The 18,233-nt window shown below is 49.7% G+C and overlaps 1 protein-coding gene across 7 annotated transcripts in view; it reads left to right on the forward strand.

The window, feature by feature from the left end:
- Nucleotides 1–18,233, forward strand: part of MYT1L (myelin transcription factor 1 like) — a gene marked incomplete at both ends in the record, with an annotated part of 135,710 nt that overhangs the window by 39,254 nt on the left and 78,223 nt on the right. For 3 of the 7 annotated variants that reach the window (XM_081255100.1, XM_081255101.1, XM_081255102.1), the window contains 5 exons: nucleotides 1,810–2,781; nucleotides 7,347–7,481; nucleotides 11,627–11,717; nucleotides 13,350–13,457; nucleotides 16,993–17,204. In XM_081255100.1, the coding sequence (XP_081111226.1) occupies nucleotides 1,810–2,781; nucleotides 7,347–7,481; nucleotides 11,627–11,717; nucleotides 13,350–13,457; nucleotides 16,993–17,204 (1,518 nt within the window). Of the gene's footprint in view, nucleotides 1–1,809; nucleotides 2,788–7,346; nucleotides 7,482–11,626; nucleotides 11,718–13,349; nucleotides 13,458–16,992; nucleotides 17,205–18,233 lie in introns of all 7 variants that reach the window. The other 4 variants (XM_081255098.1, XM_081255099.1, XM_081255103.1 and 1 more) reach the window with 2 other exon arrangements.

The raw sequence follows: 18,233 nt of genomic DNA on the forward strand, positions 1-18,233 counted from the left end.
GTGGTTGGTTCTTGGTGGGTGCAGTGGTGCTGGTTCCCCAAAAATGCTAGTTTCGTGCAGAGGTAACGCAGCCTGGTTATCTAGAGGCCGCTTCTCTGATCAGCCCACAAATATAAAGACCAAAGTGCATAAATTGAAAGGAGAATATGTTACACTTTCAAGGGTTCCTGAAGGCAGGGGTGCCTTTGAGTCTTGAGAGCTTAGCCCTGGGCCGTGTCGGGTGTGCATGTTGGGTGAACACTTCCACGGTATTTCTGATGCGTTCTCTGGTTTTATTTTCCTCCCTCTTGACACTCTTCGGGAAAATGTGTATCCTTATTCTAAGGAGATTGATTCCTAGGAATTATCCAGAAGAGATACAATATTTGTTTGGTGCTCTCTGACTAATACATGGCAAATTTGATTTGCTGAGGTTTGGAGAGATGTGTTAGATTTCAAAAATGTGCTGGTTCTGTGTGTGGGCTAGCAAGGATGTTGTTCTCTGTTATTGATGTGCCGATGTCCAAGCCCGGTTCACCAAAAAAAGCCTGTTCGAGGAGACGGCACAAAATCCATAAAGAAAACACTCGGGGTCCCTGAGTCAGCTCTGAGTCAGCCTACATCTTCTACGAATCAATACGCCTCGTTTCCTCATGAATAAGCTTTAAAGTTCTTCTTACTCTGGTTGATTTCATCATAGAAACAAATAGTATATTTGAAAATGGCAGGCAGTTAACCAAATCCAACCTAAAGTAGGGGAGGGGTCCATCTGAGAATCCACTTAGTATTATCTATATTTTGCAGTATACGTGGTAGCGATCACGTAACATGAGGGAGAGAGATCGTCCCAGCTATGCCTTTAGTGTTGAACGGAATACATTTCAGATGAAACACAGGGGTTTCATGAAATTTTTAACTTGGCCTTTTTTTAATGAGTTTTCCTAAATATTTTTTGAGATTGGATATGACACTTATTCACGGGTTATTTCCCCCAGCTCACCACAGTTTTCCCGAGGCTGTGGGGTGGATGCTGGGTAGTGTGTCACAGTGCCACCGAGTCATCAGAGTCCTGCTTTTCGTTGGCATCTGGTCACTGCATACTTTCCCCACCCACCCTCTCCAACCTGCTGAGATACGTATAAAGAATCACAGTGCGTCAGAGTTCCCTTCTAAGCTTTTGCTGGGGAGTTCCTCTTGCTTCACTGTGTATCTTGATAAGTTGTCACGAAGGTAGAAAATTCAAACCCACTCCCAGCGCCAGCATGTGTTCCTGACACTGACCGCCCAGAGTCAGTGTCGGTGCATCCCTGCAGGACACTCCAGAACCTCGGGCTTTCTTCTGTGCTGCCCGAGCATCACTGTGAAAACAATTTAAAAGCGATTGGTGTGCACATCGGCTTACAAGTCGGCGACAAGTTCACGAACTCTTAGAAAGCCTAGTCATACGATGAGCATAATTATTATGCATCTGGTTGGGCTGTCAATAAAGAAGGCCAATAAAAGACGTGATGCTGAAAATTTAGAAGTAATGGAAGAGTAATATTTTAAAATTATACTTATCCTATAGAGTGGTTGCTTTGAATATTAATTCAGGAAATTCGTCGTTTGCAGCAGGTGTTTTAATGGCCTACCGTGCTGTGAGCGCACCGCGTTTTCTTTCTGCCGCCACTGTCCTCGGACCTGCAGGTGGGCCTCCGGGCCCTGTGACGCGACGGGCCGGGCGTAACACGTGCCCTGAGCTCGCCATCTGCACTATTGCAGCTGCAAGTTCTAGCCACTTTTTCCTCTTCTTTTCTTCTTTGTCCTTTTTTTTTTTCACTTTCTTTGCAGAAGGCCATCAACTGAACTGTCTCAGCACTCGCATAATGCAGGACGTGGAGAAGGATGACAACAATAACGACGAGTACGACAACTATGATGAGCTGGTGGCCAAGTCCCTGCTGAACCTGGGCAAGATCGCTGAGGACGCGGCGTACCGGGCGCGGACGGAGTCAGAGATGAACAGCAACACGTCCCACAGCCTGGAGGACGACAGCGACAAGAACGAGACCCCCGGCCGGAAGGGCGAGCTCAGCCTGGACCTGGACAGCGACGTGGTCAGGGAGACGGTGGACTCGCTGAAGCTGCTGGCCCAAGGCCACGGCGCAGTGCTGGGGGACCACACGGGTGAGCGCGGCTATGTGGACGCGCTGGTGCCACCCGAGAGCAGGAGCCTGAACTATGGGACACTGGGCAAGGCCGCCAACAACGGGCTGGCAGAGAAGCTGGTGGAGGAGAGCGATGAGGAGGTGTGTCTGAGCAGCCTGGAGTGCCTGCGCAACCAGTGCTTCGACCTGGCGCGCAAGCTGAGTGAGGGCAGCCCCCAGGAGCGGCCTCCACAGCCCGGCACAGGCCCCCGCCCGCACGGCCGCCAGGACGACGACTTCCCAGGGAGGACGCCTGACCGCAGCTACTCGGACATGATGAACCTGATGAGGCTGGAGGAGCAGCTGAGCCCCAGACCCAGAACTTTCTCCAGCTGCGTCAAGGAGGATGGGTACCATGAGCGGGAGGACGACGCCACCTCCGTGAACTCGGACAGGTCAGAGGAGGTGTTCGATATGACCAAGGGCAACCTGACCCTCCTGGAGAAAGCCATCGCCCTGGAAACTGAGCGGGCCAAGGCCATGAGGGAGAAGATGGCGGTGGAGGCGGGAAGGAGGGACAGTCTGAGGTCCTACGAGGACCAGTCACCACGACCGCTCCCCGGGGAGGAGAGGAAGCCTAAGTCCGGTGACAGCCATGTCAAAAAGCCATACTATGGTAAAGGTAATATTTCTACCTAACGTAAGTTGCCTCATGAAAGCGTGCACTAGGGTAAAGCTCTCAGGGGTATTAGAGGCTACGATGCCGGGGTGCATCCCACTCCATTACATCATGCACGCATGTTTCTTAGAGTTGATTCCAGAGTTATATTTTGTGATTACGTCTCTGAAGAGCAAATGAAATATCTGTCTGAGAAATACACAAAGCAGCTGGATAACATGGTGTTTCAATGGAAAATGCATGCCTTGGAAAGATAGGGTCAGAGCACAAGTCCAACACGTGAGGGAAAATATTAGGGTGAGCCTGTGTTCTTACAGATGAACCGCAATCCGTGTGGAGTGGCGGGGGTTTATGTGACAAAAAGTCCATCAGGGATGAAGCACGTATTTGGTAAACTGCATTGAGTAGGTGGCATCATGATTTATAAAACGATCATCAAATGGCAGTTATCAATGAAACCTCCCCCACAGAAAACACCCCTGACAGAAATTGAACAGTAACAGGATGACTGATAGTGTAAGACAAGGGCAGTGACTGCACGTTCATTATCTTAAGGTAGTGAGGAATGGGAGCCGTTTGCTACGCATGGCCTGGTGTGTTCCAGGTGCAGATCAATAGCCATCCCTTTAGTATATTCACCCCCTCACTGTTCCATTCCATTGTGGAAACAGTTATGGTGCTTGCTTTTTTGGGAGACACTCAAAACCATCCACTGTGATAGTTCTAACCAGGTTTCCACCTATGAATTTTGTGGGCACGTGTTTGCATAGATCTGTAAATTCAACCATATCCATACAGAGTCACTACACCTAATATGTATATTTCCACCATGAATGATAGATTTCATGCTTCCAGTAACAGTTGCGTCCACTTTCAATATGAGGCAGATGATAATTTGACCTCGTGTAGGACCTTGTGAATATTTCAATTACAAGACTCTCAGAACTAAGTGAGAAGCACCTTCAAGGGTGAAATTGGTGATTCCCTAAATTCTTCCATATTAGTACCAAAATGTTTTTCTGTTTTGTATACTGTCCCATTTCTGATGAATATTGAGTTTCCTTAGAATGAGGTTCAAGAATTTGGTTTGAAAATCCGTTGCTACAGAAACATCAAAGGATCAGAACCTCCTTTTTCTGTGGTTACACAGGTGTGTATTCTCCTCTCCATGTGTGCACGTACCTCCAGGGGCACATTGGGCTTTGCTTTAACCAAACCCCAGCTGGAGATGAACCTTAGCCAGAGGCCCGTCGGGTTCTGGATGTGGCCGGTGTTTGGGTGCTGACCATCGTTTCAGTAAACAGGTGCAGGCCAGACTGAGGAAGGGTCATCTGTTAAAGGCCATGGAGTGAGGCATCAAGCTTGCTTTGGGTGTTGCCAAGACCAGGAGACGCAGCTTGTGTGTCTATAACTAGAGTGCAATCTCTTAGAAATCTTTAGTTGGATATTTGAGACTCACATAGGAACTAGACACTGTTAGGAAGAAATAGTGTCCTTTCTCATGGGCTGGCTCAGGTGGACAAATGTGGTAGCGTTCTGTTTGGGATTCTGCAGAGTGCATTTCAGGACTGAGTCTGGGCATTAAGAAAGCAGTGCTATACTTACTGAGGAAACACGCGGGCTCATGCAGACCCGATGTTGCCGTGCCTTCTTTGGTTTCTGTGGTTCCTTTCAACCCAGCAGCTTGCTATAGATTTTGACTCATTTTGTTTTGTTATTCTTGTTATTTTCTTTTATTCTGTTTTTGGCAAGAAGTGGAATTCAAATCACTTGCTTCCCCTAAATAAATGGGGACAGAATGGAAACAAACAGTAAAACCCCAAAACCAGGATGTGCTTTTTTCCCCCGTAATGGGGGAAGGGTTGGGGATTTGGACTTTCCAAATGAGTTGGAAAGCACTGATTTCTGCCTCTCCCCAGTTTTTCCAGATCTTCCTTCTCTGATCAAAGTGAATCACCGTTTCTTATCAGTGTGCTCCACATCACTCCCAAATTTCTTTTGAAGACGTCCGTAGTTATATTCAAAACCAAATAAATAAAGCCAGGCAAGGACACCAAAATGGGGCAAAGAGATGAATGCCCTCCTTATTAAAAAAAAAAAAAAAAAAAAAAAAAAAGCTATGTGCTCTCTTACCAACACGGGCACATAGCACATTACCAATCTATTGTCAACTTCTCTGCTATTTTATTAAACATGGAGAGAACACTCACACCAATTCTCATTCATACACAATCTTTTCAAAATTATTTAAATTATAACTGAGTAACCTTTCCAAAAGCTTGAGCTGAAACAAAAGAAATTCATCACTGGGACTTCCCTGGTGGTCCAGTGGTTAAGACTCTGAGCTTCCAATGCAGGGGGTGCAGGTTCAATCCCTGGTCGGGGAACAAAGATCCCACATGCTGCGTGGAGCGGCCAAAAGATATTAAAAAAAAAAAAAAAAAGAAGTTCATCACAAAACGTCCTTTGTCTTTCTTCTCCTCAAGCAGCTCCCGGAAAGGGAGGAAGGGTGCAGCCTAAACACAGCACACAGTTTTTTCTAGACATTGTTGCAGGGTTTTTGGTTGAATCGTTGGCCTGTTTGCTTGCTTGGTTGTTTTACGTTTGTTCAAAGATTTGCTTTCAAGATGAACTGGGATTGCAAGAAGGGAGAAAGCAAGGGGGTTGGGACTATTGGTGAAGGCAGAGGAGACCCACCTCCACCGGGATGCAGGCATTGAAAGGAGAGTACACACTTGGTGTTTCCAAAACTGCAGTAGACAAAGCCACATGGTGTTTGCACAAATCTGCACTTAACTTCAGAACACTTTCGAAATCGTGAAATAATATAATTTGTTAGGAAACTGTAAAGATACTCGTGAAAAAGAGTCACAATGATTACTAGTAGTTATAACTTATGTTTTATCCTTTAAAAGTCCTTTATATCTAGTCTATGGTTTCAAATTATATCTCTAGTTTATGATCTTAAATAATATTTTCCTTGAAGCTGTTACTGCGCACTATTTTATATTTGCCTTCATTCAGTTGTACCACTATTATTATGAAATTACTCAAAAGGCAATAAAATGCTGAGCTTTTTGGTTGCACATGTAAGAGAAGCTCCAATAAGATATTTAGAAATGAAGTCACAACAGCATAGGTTTATATTTGTCTTCAGAGATGATTATCTATAAATAATGGTAGGAAGCAGCCAACTGTTGTATCTAGGACACTACCCTCAATGCCATCACTGGTTTAAGAGATTCCAGGACCTTAAAGACACATTTCAGAGAATAGAATGTTAGCTAAAAATAAAAGGAGGGATTTTTATACAAACATAAAAGTCTTTATATATTCCTGTGAGTCCTTTGTCTGTTTCAAGTTCACATGAATGACTTGAGAAAAAAGCCCATAAAAGTTCCAAAATTTTTAAACCAATCTTTTTTCTCGATATAAAATGAATTCTTTGCCAAAAGTAAAACATCTATTTTACAGTGATCACGATTGGCCTGATTAATGAGATATCACTATAAAAATATTAAAGCCTTAAAGAAATTTTAACTATAGCATCCCTGGGCCAAACTCCTGGTAACCGCCATCTATCGATCATCTGTGCACCTGGTTTTGAAAACTGGCTCAAAAATAGTGTTTCACACACTCATGTGACTATTTGGTCTGGGTTTTTGGAGTTATTTTCTGCACATTTATGAACTGTGGTCAGTTCTGGATGTAGAAAGAATTTTGTTAGCAATGTCATTGCATTTCTGGCATCTGCCATTCGAGTTCTGACCAAATGTCTGCTCTGCCCCTCCCCGACTGGTACTGCAGAGCCCACGGGCTGCCTAGAAGCATCACCTCTTAGTTTTGTGCATGCTCGCACAGCTGTCAGAGCCTGCCTCTGGTTCCAAGTACAGACGAGGAGATCAAAACAAATTATTGCTCCAGCAGCTTCTGAAACATTTTTGATTGCCCATCACCTCTGCCAGGTGGGATTTCCACCATTTCGGTCATTTGCTTGCAGTGCCTTCTGAGAGTTCAGCTGGTCTTGAGAAAAGCACTGAATTGGCGTGCTAAGGACAGTGTTTCAGGAGAAGAAGTCTCAGCACCAGTAAAACTGTGCAACTAGTCGCACATGCAATCAGAGCGCTCGCTCAGTAAGAGAGAAGCTCTGCTCAAGAGTGCTTAAATGGCATTATGTTTCCTGGTTGGATGTCACAAAGCAGTTGCTGAAGGATCACGGAAACATTTTGTTCTCTGAGAAGGTCACTGTCTCATCATTATTTATGTTGATTTCTTTGAGCAACGGCTTATCATGTAACACACGGGAAACAATTAATCAAGAGTTCAGGTAGGGAGAGCCTTTTTTTCTTTAGTATCGAAAGTAAAATATGTTATGATTCATGATTACACTGTTTAAGGTTAAAATATCACCCCAAACCAAAGAACTACCCACGGATGTCACAGTCTGTCCCCGACACCTGCTTTGTCTCTTTATTGATCAAGGTCTCTTCGGTTGTTAAATTTTCACATTTGTCTTCAGCTGGTAAAAAATTCATTCTATTGACACCTGTTGTCGCTTTTAGATCCCTCGAGAGCAGAAAAGAAAGAGAGCAAGTGCCCCACCCCCGGGTGCGATGGAACGGGCCACGTAACCGGGCTTTATCCGCATCACCGCAGTCTGTCCGGATGCCCGCACAAAGATAGGGTCCCTCCAGAAAGTAAGTCCGTGTTTCACCAGCGCCCTGGAGCGCGCACACCTGTGACTCGTTTCTGCATCCTCCTCGCCTCTGTCATTTCCATCTCTGGTCAGTGCTACCTGACTTAGGTGTCCCCTCCTTGTCCGGGAGGGCAGCTCAGCCAGGACCAGGGCTCTACCCCGCCCCGCAGCCTCCAGCATTTCCTCGGCGTGGTCCCCATAGACCTGCCCCAGGACCCGGGCTCACCATCCGGTGTTGCCTTCTGCAGCTTGGGCCCCAGGCAGCTGGCCGGGGCTCTGGTCCTTACTTCATTTCTCACTTGCTCTGTGACCCCCAAGCCAGTCACTTCTCTCCTTTTCTCCTCACAAATTGTAGAACTGAATTTAGATAGTCTCTGAGCCATCCATCCAGCACCACATGGCTATGAATCCCTAAGGAACATGGCCTCGAGATGTCTTTTGCCCAGTTATCTGAACTTCTCCATTTCCATGAACCAGTACTTACGTGTTACTGCATTTTACTTGTAAAATCTATTTCATGTTGTCCCAACATTTCTACACAATAAAATCTTAAGTAAGAGGGTTTAACTTGGGAGGGTTTGGATCTTACACATCCGTTTTAATTAGTTAAGTTCTGAGAATGTGCACTTGACCTATGGAGACAACTAAATTTCTTTTAGAACTGAAATGATGTGCCCTTTTTCTGTTTATCTTTCTCTCGGCATATAAAGTATGACGACTATTTAGGTAGAGTTAGGATGGATGGCTCAAAAGAAAGGCACATTTTCAGAAATGGCTCCGTGTCAGATCCTGACTTCAGGTCTAAGGTGGTAGGGATTTTCCTCATTCCGAGAGACACGGTTTCTACGGGGGGGAATGTCATAGCTCGGCTTGTTTGTGACAATGACCAGATGAGTGGTGATGTTGCTTTCCCATCACAATGGTCAGCTTTGGAAGCAGGTTTAGCAGAGTGTTTTCAGGCGACGTATTTGTAGAAGCTATTGTGGCTCCAGGGTTGCAAGTGGCCCCTGGCAACAATAAAGCCATGTTTCTCAGAACCGTCTTGCGGGCAAAGGCGCAGTGTTGCGGCCGCAGCGGATTGGAGAGGGGCCGCGCCCGTGTGTTACATGAGCAGGGGCAGCTCGCTTCACCCACAGCAGCTTCTGCCCCAGCACCCCCTGCGGTCGGGCACCCTGCTGGCTGGCACCCATCTAATCCCAATAAACCCTGCAGGGGGTATTGGCCCTGTTGTCAGATGAGGGACATGAAGGCCAGATGGTCACCGCCTCTCCCGGGAATCAGCACAGCACCCAGCGCCCTGAAGATGCTCAGAGCTTTCTGAGCTGGTCTGAGCAGAGAACTGAGCTCAGACCTAAACCCGCCTCTGTCCCAACCCTGAGCTCATCTGTCTCCACGGAGACCTGGGTTTGACGTTTCGAGTTCAGTCTTAACAAGCTGTGTGTCGCGGGGCAGGTGACACGCTCTGTGCTTCTTGTCCTCATCTACAAAGAAGGCATTAGGACCAAGCACTAATGTTTGAAGAAGAAAGAGCTTCTTTGTGCACTTTTTCTTTGAGACATCAAAGTAGAACATCAGTTCCTTCTCATCTGAACAATCCTCCTGACTCCATATTTTCACAAGAAACATCTAAATGCAGTCAAACGAGGCCTGTGTCCTGACAAGCTGCACCCTGAACCTGCTCACACAGCCCCGGTCAGATCACACCTCGCCTCACCTTTGCTCACGTGACGTGGGGACTCAGCTCTGACACCAGTGTTACAGATACCTCCCAGAGCATCCACAGAAAATCGTTTCTAAGGATTTACTCATATGCAATTTTTTATAGTACCATAAAAATGTAAAAGAATTAAAGGACTCCATAGAAGATATGTCTCTCTTTTTCTACTTTTTATTTTTTAGCTTTTTCTGGGCTAGTGTCCCCTACTCACATTTCTGTCCACTTGAATTCCACAAAGTAGTCTGCACCCAGTTTGAAACATACTGTGTTAGATACACAGAGGACACACCATGGATGAGACACAGCTCTGGCCTCCCCCCGGAACTCCCGACCCAGCTGAGGAGGGGGCATGAGACATCATGGCCACAGCGTTGACCGAGCTCCAACCCCTGCTTTGCGCATCAGGGACTGTGGCCTCCCGCAGACTTCAGTGGGGCGACACTTGTGCTGGTCCTGCGTGAGAGAGAAAACCCACAGCATTTTCTAAAAGCTGTCGTAACGGTCCACACGGGAGACCAGGGCAGAAAGGAGGCAGTGGCAGAGGGACAGGTTCAAGGACCACCCCATAGACAGGCTGGCAGGACAGGCCGTGAGAAGGAGAAAGGGAGGGAGATTGAGAGGACGTCCAGAAGCCCCCCTGGTCCATGGCAAGGGTAGTAAACCGGTCCTCAAGCCAGGGCCACAGCTAGGAGGGAAACGGACGCTGGGATTTTTCCGACTGAAGCTGGAAGTTGTGTGTGATATTCCCGCAGGGTGCTGGAGGGCCAGCCTGGACACCTGGAGGAGGCCAGGCACACAGGTGGCCCTGTCGGACCTCCGCAGTGTTAGTAGAAACGGGATGAAACTGCCTAGAGAGGAGACCTCGACGGAGGCTGAAGAGCAGCCCAGATTGAGGAAGGCGCAGGGGGCGGTGGGTTTGCTGGGGAAGCTGGCAGCTGACACCTGAGAGAGAGAGGCGCGAGCCGCAGGGCAGCTGGACACGTGCAGGCACAGAGCAGCACAGTCCCCGTCCCAGGGCCGGCCAGGGTGAGGACCGACTGGGAGTCGGCAGGACAGGGCGGTCCACACCGCAGGCGAGCACGGAAGGTGCGTGCCATCCCCAGGGGAGCCTTAATAGTTGAAGAGCTTAGCATAAAAGGAAAGGAACGATGTATGTTAATTTGAGGGGAGGGTTGTGTGGTGTGATAAGGAGATGCTAGGGCGTCAGGAAAGGCTGGGGAAGGAAGGGTCATTCCCTGAGGACGAGGAGGAGGGCGGGCAGGTCAGAGCGCAGACTGGGGAGGGGAGGGAGGGTCCCCCAGACAGGAGACCCCAAAGCCCGCTCCAGCCGGGTCCCAGCACAGAGAGAGCCCTGGATCAGCTCTCCACAGATGGAGCATCGACCACCTGCACAGACGATGCAGCTGTGACAGCTGAAAAGATGAAACCAAACTGGACCTGGCCAGGGCTGAGGAGAGCAGGTGTAAGGGCCACATGGGGAGGAAATAGGAGGGAGGTTTCAGGGCAAAGAGGGAGGTTGTTCTGGAGATGAGAGAAACTGTAGGAAATAACAATTACGTAACGAGCTCGGGCAGATCGTGGTCACCTGCTGCCAGGTGACCCTCGCCTCAGGGAAGGTCCAGCAGCCTCGCTGCAGCTTATGCCGTGGAGCTCGGAGACCGCTGGGCTGGGGCCTGTTGGGGATCGGCTCTTTCGACCCTGCAGCACTGCTCACCCCCCAGCCGCCCCCACAGTCCAGAGCAGCGAGTGGTCACTGAGGACCAGAAAGGGAAAGACAGGAGGCAGTCCAGGCCCATGACCATGGCGGGGAAATTTGAATGCGGTCTCCGGACAGTGGGCAGTAGCTTCCCTGCCCTACGGACCACGCCTTCCATCTCCCACCCGGTCTTACATGGGGGCCCACAGAGCACGTCCTCCCTCCCTCCCTCATAGAATAACTAAGAAGGTACCCAGTCCCTAGATGGAAAGTCATCATCTAACTATCTGCATTTAAGAATCAGGTTTGGGCTCTCTGTTTGCCCATGACCACCACACCTTCCTAATACTGCGTGCTTCCAAAGCAGAGGCATGTGTTTAAAACCACCGATCGAAGAGCTGTTACATGGCTAATCACTGTTCCGCGCTTACGGCTGGGAGTTCCACGGGGAGGCCCTTGCTTTCCTAGCCCATTGGGAGCAGTTCCGTGCTCCCGCTTCCCGGGTCCACAGCTCCTGCCCAGCGCACACCGCTTTGCATGCCAGTCAGAGTCAGGTGGAGACAACCTTCTTTTTCTTCCTACATGTGTTTCCCTGCCCATGCCCATCACAGACGTGTGTAGGACTGTCTGTTGTGAACTAACCCAGCCTTTGTTAAAATGATTGCATATTCTTGTGTTGGGACCATTTCTGTGTTTTAACGCTAGGCTGTTTTCTCTGCCTCTCCCTGTCAAGTTCTTGCCATGCATGAAAATGTTCTCAAGTGTCCTACTCCGGGCTGCACAGGGCGAGGGCATGTAAATAGCAACAGGAACTCGCACAGAAGGTAAGCAGAGCTCCTGCGTTCTGGGCTGCAGGGGGGCAGATCCCCGGCAACCCTGTTCCCGCGCCCTCCAGAGGGGTGCGGCCCCTACATGACCTGCCCCAGGGGACAGGAGACCTGGGGACTTCTCTCAGGGAGCCAGGGAGTGGGGAAAGCCGAGCTGAGCCGGCCCAGGGTGCGCGGTGAAGCCCAACGCTTAGATCCCTCATTTGCAGAGTGGAATTTCTCAGCTGTCTCCCCCGACCTTGCTGTGATGGGGTGACAGTCCCCCAGCAGGTGTCCTCCTTGAGGTCAGATCCCAGGTGGAACCATAACCATCTGCAGCGACTCCAAGGAAGGCAGTAAAAGCTCCGTTACCTTCCAGGGATCGAGGGGGCCCTTCCTGTCTGACTCAGACAGGTCGGCGACTAGAGACCATGAGGCTGAGTCGTGTGTGACCCCAGCCGGCCGCCCCCGTGATCCCCACTGAAACACTGGTCATCAGCGTGGGCATCACCAAAGTGCTGGCAGGGGTGCAAAGGTGCTGGTGGGAGAGCACACCGCAGGAAAGGGGGCTAAGGAGGCAGACCCTCCCTTCCTGGGCTATGGCTGCAGTTACACATGCTTGCAGTCACACTTTTGTTCTGGACAAATTCCAGTTCCCTTTTCCTATCTTATTCTGACTTTCGCTAAGTTACTTCTAATACTCAGTTCCTATCAGTTCCCTTTTTTTTTTCCCAGTGGCCTGAAAGTGATTCTGTCAGATTTTTCTCTAACTGCCTATAGTTTCAGCTTCACAAAGTCGCATAAGAGTATATCTAAACTGTTATAAGTTTCACTGTAATTTTTGCTTCTCCGGTAAATTTGGTTGCTTGTGTTAAATTTATAATGAATGAGGTCGCCAACCTGTGCCCTTCAGAGATGCTCCTGGGCGTCCTCTGGAGAAGGGGGCATGACGGATGGGTTGGCAATGTTCCTCCTGAGCCCTGTTCACGGGGTTTACAGCGTCAGCTCGTCCATCATACCTCCGCAGAATCGCACAGTTTCCAGACGCTGTGTGTATGTGGATTAAGCCTCTGCACTGTGTGCAGAGACACATACAGATACACAAACAGCAGACACCAGGGTTTCGTGAAGAATCAGCTTAAACACCAAAGAGCACATCTGTTGTCTCTTCCCGTAAATATTTAGTGACAGAAAGCACTTTCCTGCAGCCTCGAGATTATTCTGCTTTCCTCCCCCTTCTGTGTCTCTTCCTGGGGAGGCTGTAGACCGGCTGGTCACGCTGCCTCCCCCGTGCTGGGGTCAGCAGCTGCCAGAGAGCCCTGTTCGCAGGCGTTTTAGAAACCCATCCTACCCAGGCGGTTAATTCCTCAGCTCCAGAAACCGCAAGCGTCCCAGAACGGCAGCGGTGTCTAAAATCTCATGTTCCCTTTAACGATACAGCCTTTGTGTTGCTGTCATTGGAAAGGACCGCGTGTCCTGCACACACGGCACGGCCATCGGCGTGGTCTGCCGGAGGCCGGGGGCAAACACCGTGATGTCCCCTGACAGGCTTGGGAGCCTGGTGCGGCCCAAGGCAGAGGAGGGGGGAGGCGATGGGGTTGCTGTCGGAGTGCCTCGGAGGACACACTCAGATTCCTCCTGTCATTGCAGCCTCTCCGGATGCCCTATTGCCGCAGCGGAGAAATTGGCAAAGGCCCAAGAAAAGCACCAGAGCTGTGACGTGTCCAAGTCCAACCAGGCCTCGGACCGAGTGCTAAGGTACCAGACACACATTCGGGGTCCGTCCACGGCCGTCCCCACGGGCCAGGCGCCCGGCTGCTCCATGAGGGGCGGCCGCCCTCAGTGGGAGCGGAGGGGAGCCGGTGCAGCTAGAAGACCTCGCCGGGGTCACGACCCTCACCTGCGGCTCCATCCTGGGGGCTGTGCGGGGTCAGGGCTCGTCACCCGCGGGTCTCCATGACCCCGTGTGACTGTTCGCACAAGAGAAGCAGACAGAGCTGTGTCTGGCTTTCTTTCTGGCCCTGATGCTTCACGATTCTGTAAAGGCTGGCTGAAAGGGAGGCTTAGAGAGTACATGAGGTGCCCCGAGTAGTTTCACCTCGGTTTGGAGGCGAGGGCACCGCTCCAGCCTGCGGGGTGGGCCTCGTGTTCTCGAGGACGTCGGGGTAACAGCATCCCCACCCCCGCGCGCAGAGAAGCCTCGTCCTCAGATGCTCCCGGCAGGCGGGCGGGATGGTGCCATTATCCCCCCTTGACGAGCGAGGAAACCAGGGCGCAGAGGGGAGAGAGGCCTTCCCGGAAGCCTCTCAGTCCCAGGTGGCGAAGCCGGGGACGCCGAAGATGCTGCCCACTCGCCCCCCGGACAGTTAGGATGGTTATCAGGAGGGCAGGTGGAGGAGGAACGCTCTCTTCCCTCAGCGCTCATTTCGCGTGTCCCCTTCAAACCCTCATCCACGTGCAAACCGTGACGACCTCTGTGTATGCTGCCCGTTTAGTCAGTGTCACGCCAGCCGCTTCCTCGTCTGTGTAAGAATCGTACCTGTCATCCTCATAGCTGCTGGTACCCACTGGGGAGGCACCATCTGTGCTGGGACTGGGTTCTGGCCCTGAGACACTTAGTGTGAGTCCAACTTTACTATTAAAAGGAAAGCAGTAACACACACACACACACACACACACAACTTTGCTCCTGTTAAATTATTTCTTTGGCATAAATCACTTGGAAAAAAACACTAGGCAAAGGATACGAACACTTCTTCGGTTTTTTCCTGTATTATTTCCCATCTTTCTGAAAGGAATTTACCACTGTCATTAAACTCCTTTTTATCTCGCAACAGAAAATTTAAAATCTTTAGAGAAAATGAGAAATGTTTCACTAGACAAAAATAAAAACCATCTGTGAGCCTACCATTTAGAGATAAACCCTCAGTAAAGTCTGGGGTGCGTACCTCTAGCTATTTTTATGCGTGGGCGTTGCCGACCTAACCTGCCCCCAGGGTGCCTGTAACTCACTCATCTTACAGGTGCGCTGACACCAAATACGTGACAGGCCCTCCCCGAGGGCCCCTCAGCGCACTCTTGGTTACTGGGAGCATGACAACCTCCCCGCCAGGCCCCCGGGCTGTGTGCATTTGAGAAGGAATAGTTAGTAACCAAAGGAAAGTTTGAGCAAAGGGAGAGAGAGTTGAGGCGGAGGACTTCTGTTAATTTCCCGCCCCCACTGGGGCCAGACCCCTGAGAGCTGGAAAGATCCCCGTGCCCACATCCTTCTGATGTGGGGTGGCCACGAAGTGACTAACGCCTGTCCTGGGATCAGTGTCAAGCTTACTTTCCACGAAGGAGCTCCGTTGGCCGCTTGACGCGGACAAGATACATCTGAAATGGCAAACATCACCTTGTTCACACAGAGCCTCCGCTCTGATCCCGAGCCTGTACTTCACAGCCTGGGACCCTTTCTTCATGTCATGCAGTGGGAAACCTTCTGTCGAGTGACAACAGAACAGAAGATCGTGGGCCAAGACTTGCGCAGCTGCAAACAATTTTCTTCCCGAGCCTCCGGCTGAGTGGTGGGGAAGCAGCATGGGGACAGGCCCGGAGGGAAAGAAGGACCCCGCCCACCACAGGGGAGGCGTGGGGCTGGGCTGTGCGGCCCCCGAGGGCTCAGCTTAGGCACTGACGTCCCGGCCGTGAGCCAGGTCTGGGGGACCTGGTGTCCATCCCCGTCATGTTCACATTCCCCGGGATGTCTCCACGCAGGGGACGCTCACTCAAGGCAGGAAGATAGGAAGACCGGAAGGAAGGAAGAAAAAAATAATTTCAACCAACAGTTCAATTACTTAAGATTTTGAGTCTTTAGGCAGATTGTCTAACGGGACGCCAAGACTTAGGTGAGGGCTACGGGCCTGCCCAAGGCCGCAGCCGCTCTGCAGCCTCCCAGCTCCCGGCCTCCATCACCGGGAGCATCCCGGCGCCGTTTTGTCACCAAGTGTCCCTTCCCGATGTCTCTGCTCCAGCTTACCCTCCACTGGAGCTGGTCCCAGCCTCCTGAAGGCTCAGGGGTCGTGCCCTCCCCTACCCAAGTCCTTTGGCCTTGCCTGCTGGACAAATGGACAGGGTCCCAACCTGGTCCCACCCAGCCCGTCTCCTGCTGTTCCCCCAGAGATGTTTCCCATTGTTCGACTTTCCTGGCGTGTTTCCTACACCACCCTGGATCTTAACCTTGACAAACGCCACCTTCTCCCTTAAAACTGAATGGAATCTCACGGCTGGGAGTGTCCTCCATTCGCCAGGATTCTCAGAAGCTCGGCCTCCTAAAACAAGATCACATTCCAGGTGACCTTTGAAGGCAAAGCCTACAGCTTCATTCATTTATGAGCACCACCCCCCACCCCGCCCTGCCCATTGCCTGGCAAAATGCCTCAAATAATAGACGTTTAACTGATCGTTACATCATTTGGTTGATTTGAGGAGAAGTAAATAGGCTAAATTAATGAAATCAAAGTAAACGTGTTGGTAACTTGATAAAGTTGTTAACGTAAGGGGAAGTTTTAGGTAAAAACTCTAAAGGAATATCTGCACTACTTTCTGTAAATCTAAAATCATTTCAAAAAAAAGTTTAAAAAATTCTGCCTATGAGATAGATAGATGGACACACAGAAGAAACAAGATAGGATATTAATGCATATGTAATTGAGAGTTCTTCCATTTTAATATTTTATTCCAAAGTATAGAAAAATGAATGACTACCAGGTAACAATATTGAGAGTGCATGTTAATATTTGTCAAAATACATCACTACGTGTTCCATTTTATCGTCCAGCAGGATATGTTTTTATCTAGCTTCATCTCCACGTCCTTAAGAGTATTTCTTTCATTTCCTCGTATTTCGTTAAGGGAGTTTCTTAATAGCTCACTTCACTGTGTGTAATGCTTACTCTCTGCAACCCCTGCAAAAGAAAACGCACGGATGTGAGATTCTTTCCCACGTTCACATCTCATATCTTTATCGTACCTCCCCAGACTCTGAAAAGAAAAAGAAAAAAAGGGCAAAAGGTTAAGTATTTCATTTTCTGTTCTTTTTATTTCCGAAGTTGGCATCTAGGCAGATAGCTGATTTGAGGTTATATCATTACAGCACACTTGGTTTCTTCTCAGGAAAATAGAATTGGGATTTTAGTGAGAGGTCTGGTTCCTTAACACAGCTAAGCAACAAGGTGCTTTAATTTTAAGACCAGCCATGTCTCATGCACAGCCATGAGAAAGCCAGCTGTGCACTGTCTCTTTTTGCTTCCAGGCCCATGTGCTTCGTAAAGCAGCTCGAGATCCCTCACTACGGCTACAGAAACAGCGTCCCCACCACCACGCCTCGCTCCAACTTGGCCAAAGAGCTGGAGAAATATTCCAAGACCTCGTTTGAATACAACAGTTACGACAGCCATACTTATGGCAAGCGGGCCATAGCTCCCAAGGTGCAAACCAGGGATATATCCCCCAAAGGATATGATGGTAGGAGGTGCACCCTCTTATACATGAGAGTCACGCTTGCCGTTGATAATGTTGTTATTGTGTATATCCATTTCCTACAAACTGGTGGAGCATGGGGGTCACTCGATGCACGCTGGCAGCCTAGGCTGGTTCCTTCAGCCCCAGGTGTGGGAGAGCAGGCCCTGGGGGAGGGAGGGCAACGCCCTTCCCCCAGTATCCCCAGAGCAGAGCAACCGGCTGCTGGCAGGACGTAGAGGCAGACAGCTGTGGGCTCGTCTGCTTCATGCTGCTGTGCTGCTGAGACGGTGTCCTTATCTTTACTAACTTCCTTTAGTAGATGCCCCAACACAGACAAAACCAGGAGAGCCAGGGGTAGCTGCCCAGAGCCCTTGGATTTCTTGAGAAGCTCTGTGTTCCCTCCCTGTTCTCAAGCTGGGATGCATGTCGCATTCATCTGGGGAGACTTTTTAAATTCTCATGCCCAGGGCTGCACCCCAGACCAAGTAAATCAGGCTCCCTGGAGGTATTCCCTGTGTGCAGCATTTTAAAAAAGTCAGCCAGTGATTCTAACATGCAGCCAGGGGTGCACAACTCCTGTGGGTCCCACCGGCCTCCTTCCAGTGGGCTCGGACCCAGGTGTGGGCCTTGGGGAGCCCCCTGTCCTAGCTTTGTAACTTTGTCACTGGCCTCACTTGTAGCTGCCACTACAAAAATAGAACCCATGAAACAGATAAACACTGCGTGTTTCACAGGACAAGATCATTTATTTTAACTCATGCATATGTGAACCCACTACTGGGGTGTAAACTCTAAACAGACTAGTTCTCATTCACAGAGCTAACTTGGTAAGTAGTTGAAGCACAGAGGGGAAGACTGCATTTCTGTGATTTTACTTATTTATCTAACCACGCTTCTACTTTAAATTCTAGGATATATGGACTTAGTTGGCAGATTTTACCAATGGGGATGTGGGTTGTATGAGTTGGGTGATTCAGGAGTCTCATCCTGGTGTTCACCAGCAGAGGTGAGGAGAGAGAGTTTGAAAGATCT

The sequence above is a fragment of the Mesoplodon bidens genome (genome assembly GCF_964165515.1).
Source record: "Mesoplodon bidens genome assembly, chromosome: 14".
Lineage (NCBI taxonomy): Eukaryota > Metazoa > Chordata > Mammalia > Artiodactyla > Ziphiidae > Mesoplodon > Mesoplodon bidens.